At 34.6% G+C, this 22,878-nt stretch overlaps 1 protein-coding gene and 1 pseudogene across 1 annotated transcript in view; one reads left to right on the top strand and one right to left on the bottom strand.

Moving 5' to 3' along the window:
• LOC111153588 (ATP/GTP binding protein 1) overlaps positions 1–22,878 on the top strand; it is a 153,673-nt gene that overhangs the window by 96,403 nt on the left and 34,392 nt on the right. Inside the window, exons 15-18 of the mRNA XM_022512715.1 lie at positions 454–537; positions 2,122–2,208; positions 2,292–2,440; positions 21,758–21,845. Coding sequence (XP_022368423.1) covers positions 454–537; positions 2,122–2,208; positions 2,292–2,440; positions 21,758–21,845 — 408 coding nt within the window. The remainder of the gene's footprint in view (positions 1–453; positions 538–2,121; positions 2,209–2,291; positions 2,441–21,757; positions 21,846–22,878) is intronic.
• On the bottom strand, positions 21,087–21,451 carry LOC111153505 (annotated as a pseudogene).

The following is a 22,878-nucleotide window of genomic DNA, read 5'->3' as shown; positions in this document are numbered from 1 at the left end:
ATCCACGTCGTTGCAAATGGCAAGATTTCATTTCTTTTGCTGGCTGCGTAGTATTCCATTGTGTATATATACCACATCTTCTTTATCCATTCGTCTGTTGATGGACATCTAGGTTCTTTCCATAGTTTGGCTATTGTAGACATTGCTGCTATAAACATTCGGGTGCACGTGCCCCTTCGGATCACTACGTTTGTATCTTTAGGATAAATACCCAGTAATGCAAGTTCTTTTTTAAGCTGTTCGACTTACAGCTACATGAAAATCCTGATTTTTGTCTTGTTATGTGTTGATAATTTTTTGTGTGTACAAAATACATAGAGGAGGGATCATTTTTCTTTTAAGAAAGTTTTGTCATTTTATACGTTTTTCATCCAAAACTTATTTTGGAGAAAGTTGTGCCTTGGCATAATAATAATGAATTTCGGTGGTCACACTTCTCTTTTATGATTTCAGGACAAAAATTGCTCAAGATATTGAGAGGTTAATACATCAGAGTGATATCATAGATCGAGTGGTATATGACTTAGATAACCCCAAGTAAGTCTGTTGTTGCTGTTGTTGTTGCTTTTACTTTTATTAGTTTTATTTGTACTCTCAAATTTCAGTGTTGTTTGTAAAAGATAAAAAAAATAGAGCTAAATTCCACCTAGTTCGCCCTTACTCCATTTTCATCTTTAAGCAGGGATGTAATGGTAATGTAAAGTTAATCATGTTAATTTGAATATATCACAGCCTTTTGCTTTTGTTCATCGGTAGACTTTTAATGGGCTTAATAAGGGAAAGGCCACAAAGTGATAAAAACATCTCTAATTACCTGCAGTGGAGAGAGTGGAGATTTCACATGGAAGGCTGCAGTTTTGTCCTGTAATATTGAATCTTCATTTCCTTGGGACAACAAATTACCATCCCTTATAGAAAGAATATGTGGTTGCCAATTTCTCTGTGGTCCCTGTTATTCTTTCTCATCTTTTACTGCTTACAGTATGCATTGGTCCTTTCTATTACTTTCCAGACCTTTGAGGCCATTTGCTTATGATGCTTCATGCATTGGTATTATTTACGGTTATCACTGGTATCATCACATTTTAGGGTTTAAATATAAGTAAATAAATGAAAATTAGAAATGATGAATGTGACTATTATTTGCTTTCTCAGAGGAGAAATTTAATTAGCCCTCAATGGATTTCCCCCTCCTTCAACATTCTAATATTTGGGGGGAAATTTCACATCTTACTGGTCTTTTTGGAGGAAATAAAACACCTTTTAAAGATGTTTGTCAGAGAAATAAGGATAAAAGCTGTATCAAAGCTGATTACTGAATTTGGAATAATCTTTAAAATGGAAACCAGATCTCCTTATTCAAAATATCTTAGTTATTTCAGTGGTTGTAATTCTGTGTCAGATCAGGCAGATGTGATAAAAAGAGAAACTCAGGAACCTTGAGGATAGCTTAGACACCAGAGCTATTTGTAACTTAAATGACTTTGGCAAAGTCCTTGAGCTTCTTGGAGTCTTAGTGTCCCCCTATTAGAGTGTAAGCTTCAAAAGAGCAAGCATTTGTATTTAATCAGGGAAACAGACAGACAGACAACTAAAATTGAATCTGGAACCTAGTAGGCAATCAGTAAATACTAAGTAGTGACTATGTAAAGTGAAGATAATACCTTTAGCTTCTTGCTACTAATTAAATAAGATAATATCTGTTATCTAATATAACTCTATAAATTTAAAATAAAATTTTTACCTGAGAACTACATAGTTTAATTAGAATTATTGCTACTTAATACAGGTCATGTGCATTTTAAAAAATCTGGCCTTTTTATATGATTATTAGTATTTAGGAATGACATTTATTCAGTGAGGTGGAATTTCTTATTTTGATTATCATTCACTATAAATGTGAGAACACATCTCTACTTGTAGTTATGATTTTTAAATCTATAAATGTTAGCCAGAGTTTGTGTTTTGCTTGTGTTGGTTGTATTTTTTTGGTTTAAAAATAATGAGGGTGAAGTGGCCATAGTGGTATAGTTTTAATTTGTAGTGTAATTTTATTTATCTTTTGTTCACTTATTTACATGCAATGTATTTTATTAAACTTATTTCAAAAATTTTGTTTAGTTACACTATTCCAGAAGAAGGAGATATTTTGAAGTTTAACTCCAAATTTGAATCTGGGAATCTGCGCAAAGTAATTCAAATTAGAAAGTAAGTCATTTAAGTTTTCACATTTTGTCTATACACAGATATTTTCCTAATTCTAATCAGATTTCTATATTTTCTATTTTCAGAAATGAATATGATCTTATTTTGAACTCAGATATAAATAGCAATCATTATCACCAGTGGTTTTACTTTGAAGTCAGTGGAATGCGACCGGGTGTTGCTTACAGGTTTAACATCATTAACTGTGAAAAGTCCAACAGTCAATTTAATTATGGTAAGACATGTTTTGTTCCCCTAATTTTATTTATTTATTTATTTATTTTATTTATTTATTTATTTTTAAAGATTTTATTTATTTATTTGACAGAGAGAGATCACAAGTAGACGGAGAGGCAGGCAGAGAGAGAGAGAGGAAAGCAGGCTTGGGACTCGATCCCAGGACCCTGAGATCATGACCTGAGCCGAAGGCAGCGGCTTAACCCACTGAGCCACCCAGGCGCCCCTGTTCCCCTAATTTTAAAAAGTATGTAGGCATCTTAACTGAGGGACAGGAGTTGTTTTTTGTTTTGTTTTGTTTTGTTTTTTAAATTATTGACTTGTTTAAAAAGGTTCATTGTTCTTTTTTCTCTAGTTCTCAAAATTCAGGTATTTATTATGCAAAATTTAAATAAACTGAGTTTTGCTTTGATGGGGAAAAACCCTTTAAAATGTAGTGAGTAGGGCGCCTGGATGGCTCAGATGGTTAAGCATCTGCCTTCTGCTCAGGTCACGATCCTGGGGTCCTGGGATCGAGTCCCACATTGGGCTCCCTGCTTCTTGGGGAGCCTGCTTCTTCCTCTGCCTCTGCCTCTGTCTGCCTCTCTCTCTGTCTCTCATGAATAAATAAATAAAATCTTAAAAAAAAAAAAAATGTAGTGAGTATCTTTGATTTCATCCAAATCAAATACAACCAAAGATTTATTACTAATGCTGCATAAAATCTAGTTTTTTATGTCAGTTTATCTAGAGGAGAATTATATAAAGTCATCTTTCTAAATTTTTAATAATCTCCCAGAAATATGATAGAAGTTGAGGAAAGGTCTCACATTCTCTTCACTGAATTTCCTCAAGTGACTACGTCTTCCAGAGTCAGGATTTGATGTTGGTGCAGTGCGGGTGCAGAGTTTCATGCCATTTTATTACATTTGTTGGTTCTTGAACCAGTCGCTGCAAACCAAGATGCAGAATACTTCTGTCAGCGCACAGCGTTGTGCCCCTCCTTTATCACTCACCTTTCAGCAAGATATTAGCTATAGTTTTCTGCAAATTTTAAAATCTAGTTGAGGAGGTTTCCTTCTATTACTCTTTGCTGAGGTTTTTGTTTTGTTTTGAATCATGAGTGGGTGTTGAACTTTGTCATATGCTTTGTTTCAGTTGGTCTGATCATTTTCTTTTCTTTTTTAGATTGTTTTTCTTCTTTAGATTGTTACTATGGTATATTATATTGATTGAATTTTGAATATTGAACCAGCCTTTTTTTAAACCATGGAATAAAGTCCACTTTGTCATTGTGTATAGTTGCTAACATTTTGTTAAGAATTTTTGTATTTATGTTCAGGAAGAATATTGAGCTATAATTTTCTTTTTTCTTTTTGTATTCTGTTTCTTCTTGGTATGGTGGTAATACTGACCTCATAAAATGGTTTGGGAAATGTTTCCTCCTCTGGTTTTTTGGAAGAGCTTGTATAAATTCAGTGTTAATTCTTAAACATTTGATAGAATTTTCCAAGTGAAACGATCTGGATCTGGAAGGATGTCTTTTTTGGTAGTCTTTGAATTACAAACTAAATTTCTTTAATAGTTTTAGGGCTGTTCAAATTATTTCATCTGGAGTGAGTTGTGATATGTGGTAGTTTGTGCTTTTTAGGAGTGGATCCATTTCTTCTAAACTGTCAAATGTGTGTGTAGACACCCTTACTAACCTTTTGAGGTCTGCATTGTCTGTAGTGACACCCCTTATTTCAATTCCTAATAATAGTGAATTGTGTTTTTCTTTTTGTTTTCCTTTGTCAGTCCTGCTAGAAGTTTGTCAATTTTCTTAACTTTTTCCAAGAACCAGCTTTTAGTTTCGTTTTTTTTTTTTCTCATGAGACAGTTTTAAAAACTCTAGTGTTGTACCAGCAAAAATATTAATGGTTGTTAAGTGTGAATATGATGATGCTTTTTAAGGGCATTTCTGGAAATTACAGCTTTCAAGAGTTGAAAACGGTGTGTTCAGTTGTCATTATTTTTGTGGAAAATAGGAAACTGTATATGCTGGATGATTACATGTGTGGGATAAAAGCTTTAGGCAGATTCACTAATTTAATGCAGTAATTATAGGAAGATTGGGTAGACTAATATCTGGTTTAGTTATAAGCATTTTTTGAAGTTTTTAAATATTTTGTAATCTTACTTTAAATAATCCATTTTTAATGTGTATTTCTTATTTAAGGAGTCAATGGTTATATTTTGCATGGAGAGTAATATGAAAATTCTTGATACAAACCTATTTAACATTCTTTGTTTTTGGGATTTGGGGGCATAACTAGTAATCACTGAATGTCACGTTTCTTAGAAAAATTTACTTTTGACCCTAAACCTTCATATAATTTTTAAAAATTACCTTATTTGAAACTCAGATTATTACAGCAGTTAGAAAATCGCATGTTTTCCATATTTAACTTGTAAGTGTAATGCTAGCATAGTATTTTAGAGGGGAAAAGGACAATCAATGAAATGGAATTATGTTTGTATTTTGGGTGCTCCATAAGAGCATATAAATATAAAGAGGCTTTCGATTCCTGAAATGATCATTTTCAAATTGTAGATCTATAGGTAGATGACCTCTCTACTAACTGTTCTTATTTGTTTACTTTTATAAAATAATACTCTTACTACTTTAAACTTTATTATTTTAATTTTTAAAATTAAAAGCTTGTAGGGGTGCCTGGGAGGCTCAGTTGGTTAAGTGGCAGACTCAGTTTTGGCTCAGGTCATGGTCTCAGGGTCCTGAGGTTGAGCCCTATGTTGGGCTCTGTGCTCAGCAGGTAGCCTGCTTGAAATTCTTCCTCTCCCTCTCCCTCTGTTCATGCTTGCTCTCTCTCCCAAAAATAAATGCATACTACATACATAAAATTAAAAGCTTATGTTTTGGACCAGTGCTCTATTTTTAAAAAAATTTTATTTATTTGATTAAAAATTTTTTCTATTTTTTTGAAACCTGTACCTTCATGTGATACATTAAAAAACAAAAAACAAAAAAACTCTTCCTTTAGTGTCATTTTAAATTTAAAATAAATAAAATTTTATAACTGAAACCGAATCAAAGCAATGAGACAGATGACTACTTTATTTTAAAATTTTCCCTTCTCTTTAGTACTTGCCCTTTGGGTATTCTTATGTGTTTGTCATACTTTCCAAACTCAACCTCATAGGGATTTGGGTAACAGAGTGGTGTCAAGAAAATTAAAACCATCAACAGTGCATCATCCAGAAATAATCACTTTAATATTGTTTTTTTTTCTAAACTTTTTTTTTTTTTTGATAAGGCAATATATGATTTCTACATATACACAGTTAGGTATTTATTTATTTATTTATTTATTTATTTATTTATTTATTTTAATATTTTATTTATTGATTTGACAGAGAGAGATCACAAGTAGACAGAGAGGCAGGCAGAGAGAGAGAGAGAGAGAAGCAGGCTCCCTGCCAAGCAGAGAGCCCGATGCGGGACTCGATCCCAGGACCCTGAGATCATGACCTGAGCCGAAGGCAGCGGCTTAACCCACTGAGCCACCCAGGCGCCCTAGGTATTTATTTTTAAAAAAATAAGACATGTAACCGATGCAGTTTCACAGTCTGTATGTTAACCAAACATTATATTGTTAACACTTTTTCTGGTAAATATTCCTCTGAAACAGAGTTTAAATGGACATCCTACAGAGTTACTAGAACTTAACCAAACCTTTCTTTGTTGTCAATTTAAGTTTCTAATTATTTTCTATTTTAAATAATGCTGAGATCAACATTATTGTATAAAATATTTGTAAAATAATTAGTTACAAATTCACAAAAGTAGAATATCATTGACTGGCAGCTGTGAATACTCTCTTTTCTGATGAGTAAGCAATGGATTTTTTTTTTTTTTTAAGATTTATTTATTTTAGAGAGAGGGAGAGAGAGAGAGAGCACGCATGTACAGTGAGGAGGGAGAGGGGAGAGAGTTTTAAGCAGACTCTCCACTGAGCAGGGATCCTGAGTGGGGCTTGATCTCATGACTTTGAGATCACCACTGAGCCGAAATCAAAGGTGGGACACTTAACTGAGTGAGCCAGCCAGGCGCCCTAAATAGTGGATCTTTATGTGGGAAATTTGGCAAATTAAAAACGATTTAAGGGTGCCTAGGTGGCTCCGTTGTTAAGCATCTGCCTTCAGCTCAAGTCATGATCCCAGGGTCCTGGGATTGAGCCCCACATGGGGCTCCTTGCTCAGCAGGAAGCCTGTTTCTCCCTCTTCCACTCCCCCTGCTTATATTCCCTCACTCGCCATTTTTCTCTCTCTGTCAAATAAATAAATAATAAATAATCTTTTAAAAATTAAAAAAAAAACCCATTTAGAGAAGAATCTTACAGGAAGAAGAGAAAACCACCATTTAGCATTTTGTTATCTGTCCTCAAACTTATTCACATAATTTTAATATCAAATTTTTTCCTTTGATAGGTTCATTTTACAATATGAAAATTCACGCAAAACTATTTTAATTGCACAATATTTTATTAAAAAAACTTCCCATGCCATTCAGTATTTTCAGTGACATCATTGCTATGTTTATATAATATTCTGTTGAGTAATGTACAATGATTATTTTAATGATAACAGTTTGGGAATTTTTTTCAGCATTTCAAAATTATAAGCTGTGCTGTGCTTGATATCCTTAATTATTTTGTGTGTGTGTGTATTTCTGAGTATTGCATTGCCATCAATTCCTCCAAGTAGAATTTATCAAAGAAAATGAACATAGGTTCCTGAAGACTAGGGAAAAGGGGTACTTTTTGTGCTGGTAGGGGTGTTAAATTAATTCAGCCTTTTTCAAGTGCATTTGATAATATGCTTTCATTGTTAATATTTAATCATCTAGGATTTATTTTGGTATATTCTGTGAATTGGGATCTCACTGAATCCTATCGTTAGTAGTTAAGTCAGTATTTATCAATATTGACAAATTGAGTTATTTCTCAAATGTTTACATTTGTAACTCTGTTCCTGACCCTTTAGTGAAAGAAGAGGAGGAAACATTGCTTAGAAGACATTATATGTGGTTGGTCTGTGGGAGCTCTTACAGAAAAATGGTGTGGTTAGTAAAAACAGTTTGGAAACTGGTTGGTGAGATAGCACTATTAACCTGCACATAGTTACTGCCTTTTTGAATCTAGGTTGAATTATTCTGACCTTCTACTCATATTATTTGTCCCCAATGGTTTGAAACACCCCAGTTCTCAGAAGCAGCGGTCTAGCCTTTGTTTGGGGGCTGTTTGTTGCTCTAGTACCACTTGACTTTCTGTTTAGTGTAATGTCTTTGGTTTTTTTTTTTTTTTTTGTCTTTTTAAAAAATTTTATTTTTAATTTTTTCAGTGTTCCAAAATTCATTGTTTATATACCATACCCAGTGCTCCATGCAATACGTGCCCTCCTTAATACCCACCATGATGTCTTTGTTGCTCTAGTACCACTGTTGTGTAAGTGACTGTATAGTACAGCTAACACTTTTTTCAAAAACAATTTTAAGAATTTTTCTACCTATTTTTCCAGAATAGTTTATTCTAAATAATATTCAAATGGTTTTTTCAAGTGCCAAAAAATTTCCATTGCATGAAACTTGTAGAATAATCTGCGAGAAATTGATTTTTTTTTTTTTTTTACAAACTGATTTTTTTTTTTTTTTAAAGATTTATTTATTTATTTGACGGAGAGAGAGAGATCACAAGCAGGCAGAGAGGCAGGCAGAGAGAGAGGGGGAGAAGCAGGCTCCCTGCTGAGCAGAGAGCCCGATGTGGGGCTCGATCCCAGGACCCTGAGATCATGACCCGAGCCGAAGGCAGAGGCTTAACCCACTGAGCCACCCAGGCGCCCCACAAACTGATTTTTTTATATTAAGTCTTACTGCTTAAGAACATGGTGTATAGGTTTGTTTATTCATTTGTTATGGCCTCACCTAAGTTTTTTAGTTTTCTTTTTGTAAGTTCTGTTCATTTCTACTTACTTTCAAGTGTTTTATGTATTTTTTGGGTTTCTCTTAGGAAAGAGTACTCCCTGTTTTCAGGCTTGTTATTACATATAATTAAGAAAGCTGTTAGGTTTTATATATTCACTTGAAAATCAACCTCCTTACTGAACTTCCTTACTAGGTTTCATAGTTTCTCATTTGATACTATGGGTTTTCTTGGTAGGTCCCTAGGATTTTTCCTTATCCATAGTTATACTGTGTATCTTTCATTGTTTCATAACTTTTATTTATTTATTTATTTATTTATTTATTTATTTATTTAAAAGATTTTATGTATTTATTTGACAGAGAGAAATCACAAGTAGGCAGAGAGGCAGGCAGAGAGAGAGGAGGAAGCAGACTCCCTGCTGAGCAGAAAGCCCGATGTGGGGCTTGAACCCAGGACCTGGGATCGTGACCTGAGCCGAAGGCAGCGGCTTAACCCACTGAGCCACCCAGGCGCCCGTTTCATAACTTTTAGATATGACTTACGAGAATGTTTAAAGTAAAAAGGAGACATTAGGCATCCTTGTTTTATTTTGACTTTAATGTGAATTTTTCTAGTATTTACATTAAATACATTAGTTCTTCTTTTGAGTATGGATTCTTTTTTGTAGTAAAGAATTTCTGTTATTAAGTTTTAAAAATCAAAAGTATTTTCTTTTGTATTTATTAATATGATGTGACCATATAATACTATGAGCTGTTAATGTGCTTGTACTAATGTTCTTACTATGAAATCATCCTTAGGTTTCAGAAGTAAATTCACTTTGCCATGTGAATTAATATTTTAATATATATCTATTTTTAATTTATTAGTATTTTGTTTTAAAGGCTTTTTATATCACTGGTCATAAGTTAGGCAAGTCAGTTTCATTTTTGGAGGGCTGTCTTCATCCAGTTTTGGAGGCAAGCTGATGCTAACTTTGAACATTTAAATGGAGAAGGTTTTATTTCCCCACCCTGTGTTCTGGAGCAGTATAGCATTTACATGTCTTCATGAAATTTGGAAAGAATGCATCTCTAGACCTATCTTGATTGTGTGCCCCTTGGGTGGGAAAGGGAGTAGCTGGGTAACTTTTTCAGATATCTGTGACTTAGTCTAGTTTTCTATTTCTTTTTTTTTAAGATTTTATTTATTTGAGAGAGAGAGCACGAGCATGAACGGGGTTGGGGGGAGGCAAAGGAAGAGGGAAAAGCAGGCTCCCCGCTGAGCAGGGAGCCCTGCATGGGGCTTGATCCCAGGGCCCCAGGATCTTCACCTGAGCCGAAGGCTTAACTAACTGAGCCACGCAAGTGCTCCTAGTTTTCTATTACTTATTGTGGCAATCTTGATAATTTATATTTTCTTATATACATGACATTTAGATTTTCAAAATTCACTAGAAATCATGTAGATTTCTATACAATATCTGCAGTATGTGTGCTTGCTTGTTACTTTTGCTTATTTCCCTTTTGTTGTGCTCACAACATAATTTATTGTTTTAAAAACCTGGGTCTTGGTTTTATTCATTATTTCCTTTCAAAGATTTTTATTTATTAATTTTTCTGTTTTCCTCCCTGAAGTTTGACTTTTTTTCTTCTTTTTAACTTTTGGTTTGTTTACCTAAATTTATTTTTGATGACCAAGCATTTGCTCTTGATTATAACTTATTTCTATATCCCTTCCCCTCTAGATTTTAATATTAAGACTCTGTATTATTTTCTAGATTGCCTCTAATTGTATGTAGTGTTGGTATCCTTTTTGATCCAAGATTTAGGAAAACATCTGTTATATTCCTATAGTTGATTAGGTTATTTTGATTAAAAATTTTAAATTATTTTCAAGTTTTAATGCATTTTGTTCATATACATAGAAAATTTATGACTTGGAATAACTTTTTATGGCTTAAGATCAGGTCAGTTTTTGATTTCATGTTCTCTCCTGGCAACAACTTAATATACATTGTTAGTTTAGTGTTATAAGTTCATTTATTTGGTTTTCTGTGTCCTTATTTATTTTTTACCTTCTCTTTCTGCCTCTTAAAAAAAAAATTGTCTTTCAGTTCTGTGTTTCTGTCAATCCCTCATTTACAAAAACATATTTTTTTCTACTTAAGCAATATTATTTGGCACATAGTTATAACTTTTCCATATTCCTTTTGTATGTACCATTTAATGGTATAAATTAATAGCCATACCTCAGTATTGTTAGCCTTGAATTCTATTTTTATATTGTTTTGGTTTGAATTTGCTTGATATATCTTTGCCTGTTGTTTCTTATAAATAGAGGTTGATTTTTTTGTTTGACCCTTGTCTTTAATATGATTTTAACTTATATGAAATTATTTTTATAATTGACATGTTTGGTTTTTTAATGCTTCCTGTTTTTGTGCTTTATTGTTTTATCTGTTATTCTTTAAGGGACTTCAAGGTGTAGTGCAGCACTTTTTTTTTAGCTGTGGAAATCCAAAATACGTATATGAAAAAATAGAGCATGAGGCATATTGCATTGGGTTTTTCTCAGTCCTGCTTCATCTGCCTCAAGTTTACTAGAAACTCCTCCCAAATTCTGAGAACAAGTGGTCTCTTATGAGTTCTTCTTATTTTCATTATTTATAAGTGTTTAACTCAGAAGTTGTTTATAGCTGTAAAATGAGCTTTTAGGTAGATGTATTTTTTTAAGTTACACTCTGTCATTAGTTTTGTTGTTAGTACAACATAAAGGAAATCTTGGTTTTTCTTAATATCAATAGAAGAAGGAAGGGACTAGTATTTTAGTAAACTGGAATTCAACATTTTAAGAAATTGCAACTAGCTATGTAATTAATGTTATAGTCATTAGATTCATTTTGACTTCCCTTCAGGGATGGTGCTGATGATTAAAAATACTTGCAGTGGAAACTTGTTCAGCCAGAAGGATTTGTTTAATTGCCATACATAATTGAAATCAGGAAATAATGTTAATTAGTTTTAATTGTTTTTCTTTTTTTGATTGGGACGTTCTGGTTGCAGGAGTATTTAAGTATTGGGTTCTAGCAAATATGTCCAAAAATGTCTTCTTTCGCAGTGCTCCCAGAAGAGGCAGCATTACTGTTGCTTTCGTTTCTCAAATTGCCCTTTTCTTGGGAATTTTTCAGGTGATTGTATTAAATACTTTTATCACAGGTGAATGATCTTATTTGTGAATTTAATTTGAGATTTTCTGTCACTGTATAATAATGCTGTTATCTGTTGTAATCTATTTCTCTCTCACCGCCCCCCCCATTACTTGAAAGGGGTTTGCTTAGATTACCGCTAGATGGCAGTCTTGCATTTTAGTTACTTGGAGCTTTCATTTCTAGCTCCTTCCCTGTTGCCTTTGTACTTCATTTCTCTAGCTCCCACCACCACCCTTCCTTTCCCTCCTCCCCCCAGCCATGTCTCCCAGATACATGAGGATTTTTAACCACCTTCTTATATAAATCGAACATGTGTGGAACCAGGCAACAGAATAGAATTTTGGAGTCTTGTCTGTAGCATTCCCACCTTGCCCACGTTAGTTAATTCCATACTTGGAAGTTGAGCTGAGCTATCTCTTGACTAAGGAAGCCTTCCCTGACTCTTCAGGCTGGATTAGTACCCTTGATAAATGTTCCTTGTATTTTTTTTTCTTTGGGTTGTTTATAACAGTTTTATGTTGTTTGTGTGTGTGGCTGATTAATCCCTTTCCTGCCCCCCCCCGCACTTGTTATAAATGCCACACAATCAGGGACAGTGTCGCTGTTGCTGACTGCTGTACTTACAGTATGGCATGAATGGATGATTGATAAATGAATGAGGCGACAGATGGGTGAACTATGAAGAAAATCCCATTAGGAATGTAAAATGAATATGCACAAAATAATATGTCAAGAAGATTCTAGTTTGGGGCACCTGGGTCACTCAGTTTTGAGTGGCCAACTCTTGATTTCGGCTCAGGTCATGATCTCTGGGTCCTGGATTGAGCCCTGCCTCAGGCTCCATGCTCAGCGGGGCGTCTGCTTGAGGATTCTCTCTCTCCCTCTCCTTTTAACCCTCCCCCACTTAAAAAAAAAAACAAATCTTCAAATAAAGAAGATTCAAAAAAGATTCTAGTTCAACTTATGATAAACTTTTTCTAAATGTTTTGAAATACTTTCAAATTTATAGAAAAGTTGCTCCCTTAATGCAGTCCTTGAGGATTTGAAATGATGCCTCATTACCCTAGAATGCTTTTGGTGTATTTTCTAAAACAGTGGCATTTTTTAATGTAACTACTAACATTAGGAAATTATAATTGATACGTGAATCCTCTCTAATCCATAGGCCCCCCCATTTGAGTTTCATCTGTTTCCTCAATAATGTGCTTAATAGCAAGAGGATTCAGGTCAAACCATGTGTATTTAGTTGTTAGATGTCTAAACTCTTAATCAGGAACAGTTTTGCAGGCTTTAACATTCATGACCTGACATTTTTGAAAGTTATAGGACTCTTATTTTGTAGAGTGGTTCTCAGTGTGGAGTTGTCTCATGTTCCTCGTAACTCAATTCAAGTTAGGTGTCTGTGGCAGGAATGTTACAGAGGTGATATACTCTGGTGACACAGGATGTGTTTGTCCCATTACTGATAATAATCTTTTTTTTTTTAAAGATTTTATTTATTTATTTGTCAGAGAGAGAGAGAGGGAGAGAGAGCAAGCACAGGCAGACAGAATGGCAGGCAGAGGCAGAGGGAGAAGCAGGCTCCCTGCTGAGCAAGGAGCCCGATGTGGGACTCGATCCCAGGACGCTGGGATCATGACCTGAGCCGAAGGCAGCTGTTTAACCAACTGAGCCACCCAGGCGTCCCACTGATAATAATCATTTTATCACTTAATTAAGTCTGAGTCTGTCAGGCTTTTCCATTGTAAACTTACCCTTTTTCTTTTTGTAATTAATAAGTATTTTAGGTGGGAGTATTTTGAAACTATGTAAATATCTTTTTCCTCTTCAGACTTTTAATATGTGAATATCAGTCCAGAATGGGTTTCCTGTTTTATTGGATGGATTGTAATTTGTTTCTGTCATTATTTATTTTCGTGCTCAAATTGCCCAAGCTTTGGCCAGTGGGATCCCTTTAGTACTGGCTTGTGTGTCCTTTTGACATATCCCTATCATTCTTTATGGGCGTCCTTGCTTTTTGGCACACAGCGCTCAGAGTTCCCCTTGCCTGGTACCGATCATTTCTAGGAAGAGCCCTGGTTTGTTTTAGTCGTGAATCGTATTTAAAAACCAAGGTCTGTGTGCACTGTATGCATATTGTTACTGGACTTCTCAGTAGACAGAGCTGAGGACTGTATGTTTGTATATACAAATATATATACAGGAATTTTCATTTGTAGTAGTTTCTCCGCATGTATGTATATATTTATGTTTGTGTGTGTGTTATATGCACATATACGCACATCCCCATACACTCTCCATGAGGTCACACTTATACCTTTAATTCCACAGATTCTGTTCTGGTGGTTTTCCCTATATTTACAGTGTCCTTCTCCAACATGGAGAATTTGGGCTTTCATTATCCTTAGTGTATTTACATAGTGATCAGTTCCAGTGTATGTTAAAATCCTTCTGATGCCTTTTGGGGCAGATGCCCTCCTCACCTCATTCAGGGTCTGACACCCAAGTCATCTTTTCTTCCCACCGCCCCTGCAAGTGTGCCTCTCTGCTTGTGTTCATTTTGTTTTTAATTTCTAGTTTTATCACATGGTGACAGTTTTGTTTGTAGTGTTTCTTTTTTATGGAACTCCTGACATTTCCTTTTGATCTAATATATAATCAGTTTTTGTGAGTATTTCACGTGCTTTTAGAATAAGGTATATATATTCTGTATTATCAGGATATTGTGTTCAACATCTGTATATAAGATTTACTTCATCGATTATGTTCTTTAAATCTTCCGTATACATATTCTTCATTTTTGTTCACTTGGCCTGTCACGTACTGAGAGTGGTGTGTCCGTCTCCTATAAATAGTATGATTTGTCTTCTGTATCTCCTGTAGTGTCTGCTTTACACAGGACGTTGGTCTTACCTGGTGCATAGGTACTGGATGTTATTAATCTTCAGTGTGAATGGTCACTTTATAAAGTTCTTTCTTTGTCTCATTTAATATATTTTGGCATTTAATCTACTTTGATCTCAGCGTTTCAACCCCTACTTTGTTTCTATTTGCCTAGTGTGTCTTTGTCCATTTTTAGACTTAGGGTAACTTAATTAAAAAATTTGGTGTAGTCTGTCTTCTAGTAATGCTGAAAACCTGGGGTTATGTGTGGTTTTATTCGTGCTACTTGTTGAATTTATTTATTTACTTTTTGGTGGTGAGGATGTGTGTGGAGATTCAGATTTAGGTGGCCACCATTATCCTCCAGACCAACAATGCGGTCTTCCTATTTTTAGTATAAATTTCTGCTGTAATACTAGCCATATTAGAAGTGTGTATTTTTTCTAGGTGGAATTACCATGTCCAAATGATATATGCAGGTTGTGATAGGTGCCTTAAGGTTATTCGAGCTCCATTTTAAACTTTACTTGTCCCCCTTCTCTGTTAAATGTGAGAGTAATAACTTCAACTTGAAAATTTCATGAATCTGTGATTCATAGTACATTTGATGATTAGGCCTAAAACACCCTGTCTTTCTTCGTGTCTGTATTGTTACTGAGCATCTACTCCCTACAGCTTTGGCCTTTACACAGCTATTATTAGAAGCCAGTGCCATTGGTTGTTGGCTTCGTCGTGGCAATTTAGTATTTTGATTGTATTCAAGTGACAAGGTTGACTGTTCTTAGCATATTTTTTATGCATATACAGGTTTATCCTGTGGCTGATGACAATAGTTATAGCCAAAATGTCAGGTTGAATAGACTGTTTATTCAGTCTGAATTACCTCATTTGATTGATTCTTCCTGGGGCTACTTCTTTGGTTCAAAGGGTTTTTGTTATAGTCAGAATTTTCAAATATCCCTTCTTCCACTCTAACTAAAATCAACTATCATTTAAAAAGTACTATAAGAATACATTGTCTTCTATAAAATTAGAACACTTCAGATAAATCTAATGTGCCCTGACTTCAGCTGGAACCTTACTATAGTTAACTATGATTATGCCTTTTACGTGTCTAGAGGAGTTTGAAGTTTCAGATTGAAATGGGCCAGTGAATCCTAGGAAGGAATAAAGATCCTGGACTCCATTATATGCACCAGTGAAATACTTGAATTTCAGGTGTAAAGAGAGAATCTTAACATACTTCCACTTTAAAACAACTGGTTACTTAAATAATAATAATAAGAGCAGCTAACATTTATTGAATATTTGCCATGTACCAGGCCTTGTTCTAAGTGCTAACACATGTGACACTCTTCATCCATTAAACAGAATCCATTTTACAGCAGAGAAAAATGGGGCATCAGAAGTTTAGTAATCTGCCTGGGATCATGCATCTGGTAGGTGATGAAGTTGGAATTCAGACAGGTAGTCTAGTTGCAGATTGTATGCTCTTAATCACTGTGTTCTGCATGTGAAAAAATTAGATTAGTGTTGGACTTCTCATCTGTGGCACCGGAAGCTAGAGGACAGCCAAATGTCTTTTGCGAAATCTGTCATTTGTTTGCCATTACCAACAAACTACATCTTTGTGTATGTAGAATGCAGAAAATATGTTACCCCTGAGCCCTCTGTGAGAAAAATAATTGAGTAAAAGATCTCAAGATAGAAACGGAATTTATAAAATGTGTTAAAAGTTAAAATGTTCTATGGGGGGTGACATGGAAGAAGTGAAAGTTAACTTATCTTGGTAGGATTGCTTAGTTACTGATACAGTATCAGTGAAATACCAGTTAATCCTAACTATGAGGATGGGAGGTGGAATTGATGAGCACAACAGAAAGCTTCCAAATAATGGGAAAAGAAAAAGAAATTGGAGAAATGTAACCAGGCCGGTAATAATAAGGTAGAGAAGAAAAAAGAAACATTAAATAGTAGAAAGAAAATTAGATGAAAGGAATGAGATGAAGTGTATATCTGTCATCACTATGAGCTGAAATGTCTTCAAAAATAAAATATTGGAAGTTATACAGGGGCCGCCTAGGTGGCTCAGTTGGTTAAGCATCTGCCTTCAGCTCAGGTCATCTCAGGGTCCTGGGATTGAGATCTGCATCAGGCTCCTTGCTTAGCGGGGACCCTGCTTTTCCCTTTGCCTGCAGCTTCCTCTGCTTGTGCTCTCTCTCTCTCAGACAAATAAATAAATAAAATCTTTAAAAAAAAAATTATAGGAAGGAGGGCAGTGTTGATTAAATGACAAAGTTGAAAATAAGTACTTAGGCAGAGATAAACTAGCCAAATGCAAATAAAATATAGCAGAAGTGGTTCTCTTATTGCCAGAAGTGGAATTGCTGGATCATATGGTATATCCATTCTCAATTTTTTGAAGAACCTCCATGCATGTTGTCCGTAGTGGCAGTGTCCGTTTACATTTCCATCCAGACAAAGAAAAATTCAGGTTCAAAAGCACTGAATAGATACTTCATATGTACTAGTTGCAGTTCTTGAAGATGTATAATAATCACAAACATTTTTTTAAAGATTTTATTTATTTATTTGAGAGAGAGAGAGCAAGCAAGGACCAGTTGGGGGAGGGGTAGTGGGAGAGGGAGAAGCAGACTCCCTGCTGAGCAAGGAACCCCACGACACAGGGCTTGATCCCCTGAGATAATGACCTGAGCTGAAGGCAGATGCTTAACTGACTGAGCCACCCAGGCGCCCTAATCACAGACATTTTCTCAACTGAGGTATAATTGACATAAAACCTTATGTTAGTTTCAGATGTATAACATAATGCTTTAATATTTGTATATGTTTTGAAATGATCCTCTCAAGAAGTCTAGTTAACATCTGTTGCCACACGGTTGTGAAGTTTTTTCTTGTGATGAGAACTTTGAAGATCTACTGTCTTAGCAACTTTCAGATGTGTAATATAGTATTATATATTAACCATAGTCCTACTGCCATACTTTACATTCCCCAGCCTTACTTATTTTATAACTGGCAGTTAGTGTCTTTTAATCACTTTCATCCACTTTGCCCACCTCTGTTTCTACTCCCTCTCTGCCTTACCAATCTGTTCTATGAGATTTTTTTTTTTTCCAGTTCTATACATGAGATCTTACAATATTTTTCTTTCTTTGTCTGACTTATTTCACTTGGCATAGTGCCCTCATGGTCCATTCATGTTGTTGGAGATGGCAAGATTTCCTTCTTTTCTATGACTGCCCATTTTTTAATCACTTTTTTTCTATTGAGTTGTATGAGTTCTTTATATATTTTAGGTCTTAACCTCTTATTGAATACAGGATTTGCAAATATTTCCTCCCAGTTGGTAGGTTGCCTTTTCATTTTGTTGATCGTTTCCTTTGCTTTGTAGGACACAAACCTTTACATAATACAATAGCAACCAAAACCACAGGGCATCCGTATAGATCAAACAAAAGCTCCAATAAATACAACTTAATTAGAAGACAGCTATTGTAAGAATTTAAAATGCCCCTTTCAGAATTTAACATATCAAGAAGACACTACATAAACGATACAGAAAATTCGAGTAATACAGTCAACAAGCTTGGTTTTTGGATTCATTAGGATTCTATTTTGAGAATATGTTTGAAGATGTGTTCCAGCCGACCGAGAGTGAGATGTAAGGTCTGAGATGGGAGAAATGGTGGAACTAATCTGGGATTCCACTGTGAACAGGATGAAAGCCGAGTAGCATTTCTAGAAAGCAGCTCATCCAAATTAGAATTGGAAGTTAGTGGGATCCTGAAATTACACCTTAAAAAAAATTTGAAGTGATCCCAAGAAATGGTATGCTATAATATGATTATGAAACTGAGAAATGTTAGGGACATAGGACAGAAGTCCTTTGTATCTTTTCCCACAGAAGGATAAAACAGAACTGTAAAAAAAGTCACGCTACAAATGTGAATGAAACAAAATGTCACATGAGTTCGAGTATTTGATGAAGTGTATGAAAGAATCCATTTGAACTTGAGCCTGGAAATTCTTTATTTTGGGGGGTGGGTGAGCAGTGAACTATACTTAGAGAATCGGAATATAAGTACCGTTGTTTTTCACATTTTACATTCTGCTTTATAGAAGGAGTGCAAGAAGGTATCCTCCTTATGTTCATGAAACATTTAAAACTTTTAGTATATTTTGTTAAAGGCACAACTTATTGGTGATTTAAAAATACTCATATTTTACACATTTCATTGTGATTCAGAGTATTAGTTTTTCCAAACAACAACAACAACAAAAAAGTGGGTACTTGGAAATATAAAGTTCCTTCTAAAAAAAAATCTGAAAATTTAAAATTGGTGTTTCAGATCACTGGAACCATGCTGTCCATGTGGCTATTTAAATTTAAGTTAATTTAAAGTCAAAAATTCTGTTATTTTAGTGGTGCTCTGTCCATCTCCCATCCTTAATAGCCACAGGTTGCTGCCATTGTGGACGTTGTAGATACAGAACATCTCTGTTCTGATGGAGTTCAATTGAACATCTCTAATGTAGGGAGTACTTCAAAAGAGGACACTTTGTAGACTTATGGTATATAACTAAACTGGTAGCTGAAGGGAAATTGAAAGCCTTTAATAACTTGTATTATTTAAAATATAAAAGGGGATGCCTGGGTGGCTCATTTGGTTAAGCGTCTTCCTTCGGCTCAGAACATGATCCTGGGGTCCTGGGATCAAGTACCACATTGGGCTCCCTGCTCAGCAGGGAGCCTGTTTCTCCCTCTCCCCCTGCTTGTGCTCTCTCTCTATCGAATAGATGGATAAAATCTTAAAAAAAAGAAATAAAATAAAATTAAAAAGACGGAAAGTAAGTGAACTAAGTACACGACAGTAGAAAAACAGGAAAATAAACCAAAAAGAAGAGAATGAATTTTTTAAAAATGCTGAAAATAATGATAGAAATAAAACATGCCAGAATTGATTAATAAAAAGTAGGGATTCCGAACATACTGTAACTTTAGAAAAGGAAAATAAAAATGTATTTAGGGGTCTCTGGATGGCTCAGTCAGTTAAGAGTCTGCCTTCGACTCAGGTCATGATCTGGGATCCGGCCCCACATGGGCTCCCTGCTCAGTGGGGAGTCTGCTTCTCTCTCTCCCTCTGCTCCTGCCCCCACTGCTGGTGCTCTTGTTGTCTTTCTCTCAAATAAATAGATAAAATCTTTAAAAAAACATACACCTTAGATGGTATTTCAGCTGAATTATATTTATCTTTTAAAAAATAGGTTATACTTTTACTTATTCCAGTAAATAATGGATAGCTTCTCAGTATATTTTTCTGAAGCTAGTGTAATCTTATATTGATACTTCGTAAAGGTAATTTTTTTTTAAAGGGGTCAATTTTTAGATGCAGAAACTAAACGAGATTTTAGCTAATATAATTATATACTAGTAAAAGAATAGCATTTTCTTGGAATGCAAGGATAGCTCACACTAGGAAACCTATCAACATATTTTACTGCATCAACAGATTAAAGGAGACAAACTGTGTAATTCTTTTAGTGGATGCTGAAGAGGCATTTGATAAAATAATTAAAATACTTAAGTGTAATAATTTTGTGAAAGAAACTACTCTAGTTGTGGGAGTAACCATAGCACCTGCCACAGAGGGTTGTTGTGAGGATTTAATGAATTAACACATGTAAAAATGCTAAGAGCAGTGTTGTCACACAGAAATTACTCAGCCTGAGCTCTTTTTATTAAAAAATGGTACAGTTGATATGCAAAAAGAGTTGGCAGATGTATTGAATGGCAAAACATTTTGATTAAAATGAAAAACAAGACAGAGTTGTTTGTTTTCTTACCTCTATATTTGGAATCAATTTTTGAGGTTGTTCCATTTCTCTAAGACAATAAACGTAGAAAATGAAATAACTGATACAAACACTGAAAGAAGAGGTCAAATACTTTGAATTACAAATTATATGATTTTCATATGGAGAAAACCCAAGAGACTACTAAAGACTAATAAAAATATTCAGAGGTAAATTTAACAAAATTATTCTGTAGCAAGACAATCAAGAAAATTATTCTGTCTCTAGGAAAGTCAAAGTAGGTCTTAAAAAATTTGTCAACAATTCTAAAATTAACATAGGAATTTTATTAATTCCATTTAGAAGTCTAGTGTATTATTTTATGAAATTGAGTAAGATAATATTAAAGTTCATATATAGAATATATTTCCATAACTACCTAAGAAGATACACTATATATTTGATCCTATTTTTGTTAATAGTCTTTACACCTCCTCCCCACTATAAGCACATAATTGGAGAAGTTTGAAAAAGAAAACAATCTTGACATTTTTGTGATATTTTCCTCCTTAACCTCAGTATAGAGTTAAAAGTGTGATTATATACAGTTTCTTTTTTTTTTTTGTCAATAAAAATTAGAAGGATTTTTAATTTCCAAGTCCTTTGAGAAAGCAAAACTAATGCACCACAAATTGAAAGATCTAATTAATAAATTTAACAACAAGCCCAGGTAATTTTGTTACATAAATTAACCCATGTATTATAGGCTAGCAGTGTTTCAAATGATGGAGCTTCTACTGGTCTTCGAACTCTGTCCCTTGTGTGAAGGCAGACTTGATTGTGTCGGCAGAAGTGGTGTTCTAGGTCCAGGCACCACCAGCAACGGTTTTCATGCAGGAGCCACAATGCCAGATCCCCACAGCTCCTCTTTTCATCTTGGTTTTGCCCCAGAAGGAGCAAGTGTACTTGGTGTGCTGGCTTATTTTAGCCTTCTTCACCATTTTCCTGAGGGAGGCACCATAACGGTCCCGTATTTCCCCACAATTCCGACCTTCTTGGTGCATTTAGCTGTGTTTCTGCAAATTAGGTCCGGCCCAGAGAGGATATACACTATTTCTTTGTATATTTTTTTGACTCTCACTTGCTCCAAGGAATACATTTTACTTATTATTTTTATTATTTTTACTTGATCTCATATAGAGATCAGTTAATAAAGTTTAATAACTTCTCACTCATCAAAGTTGTAATCCCATTTTAGGTAAACTGGGATTAAAAGCATGTCATTGGTGGACTTAGAGGAAATTTTAAAGAAATACCTTTTTTTTTATACATACTAAAAACTGAAATGTATTTTCTTTTAGCTTTGCTGAACATTTGGTGCTTTCTATAATGGTGTGATTAATTTTTAACTCAGAAACTCTGAAAAGATTTTTTTTTTCCTTTTTTTCCTATTTCTCTGTCAAAGGTATGCAGCCACTCATGTATTCGGTTCAGGAAGCATTAAACGCAAGACCGTGGTGGATTCGTGTGGGAACGGACATTTGTTATTATAAGTAAGTATTCTAAGAATAATAGGACATCAGGTGACAGAAGGGGATCTTCATTCTCTTTCAATTTGAAGGTTAGAAAGTAGAGTCATTGCATTATTTGAACTATGGTGGTATGCTGTACTGTTATCTTTAACAGAGTCCTTTAAAATTTGAGATTTATGGAGGTGGTATATGTAGTGGAAATAAAATGTGTCTTAAAGACAGACCTACTTAGTCCAAATCTTATCTTCACCACTTAGATAGCTATGTGTCCTCAACTTTTTTAGCTTTAAAAAGACTCTGAAAACTTAAATAAAACTGAAATTAGGAATTCTAGGAAATAATTATCAGTGCCTTTTTGTTGTTCTGATGATATTAAGTGCAGTTCTTATCTTTTCTCTTTTGCATGCAAATATTTACTTGATTTGAATTTCCAGGATATTGTACGTGGAGATGTATTCCAAAATTACATTATTATAGCAGCCTATGCAGTTCAACTTGACCTCAAATAGGCCATCTGCTTATCAAGTCAGAAATAAGTGCTTGAAATCATTTATTGCTTCATGGGAATGATTGGATTATTCTTCAACTTCATGTCTAAGTAATCTGGCATTATATGTCTTGCTTCCTGTTTTTACTGTTTTTATGTGTAATATGTTTCTAGATAACTTCCTCTACCGAATGCATTTGACATCCCTGTCTTTTCTTTGTTAATAATCTTAATCCTGACATTTTTGTTCAGTGGATTTTGGGTTTTTATATGGTGCTTAACTAGCTCTAATATTCCTTTTTTTTTTTTTTTAATCAGAAGACTTCTGAAATTAAATGTTCTTACTGGTTAAGATATGGCTTTGGAAAAACCCAGCTTTTAAGTGCTATTACTTTCTGAGAAGGACAGTGTTTCCTAGAATTCATTTCAGCAGGGTTTTCCCCCTACTTGTAATAGCAAAATAAGTCGTAAATGAGGGATGGAAATATAAGATGATATGCAATTCATCTGTGCCTGAATACATTTTGTATTTCTTTTAATGGTAGGCTAATATAAAAGTACCCTTAA

The sequence above is a fragment of the Enhydra lutris genome, unplaced genomic scaffold (assembly GCF_002288905.1).
Source record: "Enhydra lutris kenyoni isolate GAN:26980312 unplaced genomic scaffold, ASM228890v2 scaffoldscaffold33, whole genome shotgun sequence".
NCBI classification, from domain to species: domain Eukaryota; kingdom Metazoa; phylum Chordata; class Mammalia; order Carnivora; family Mustelidae; genus Enhydra; species Enhydra lutris.
Note: the sequence above shows the minus strand (reverse complement) of the source record. Positions and strands in the feature narration are given on the sequence as shown.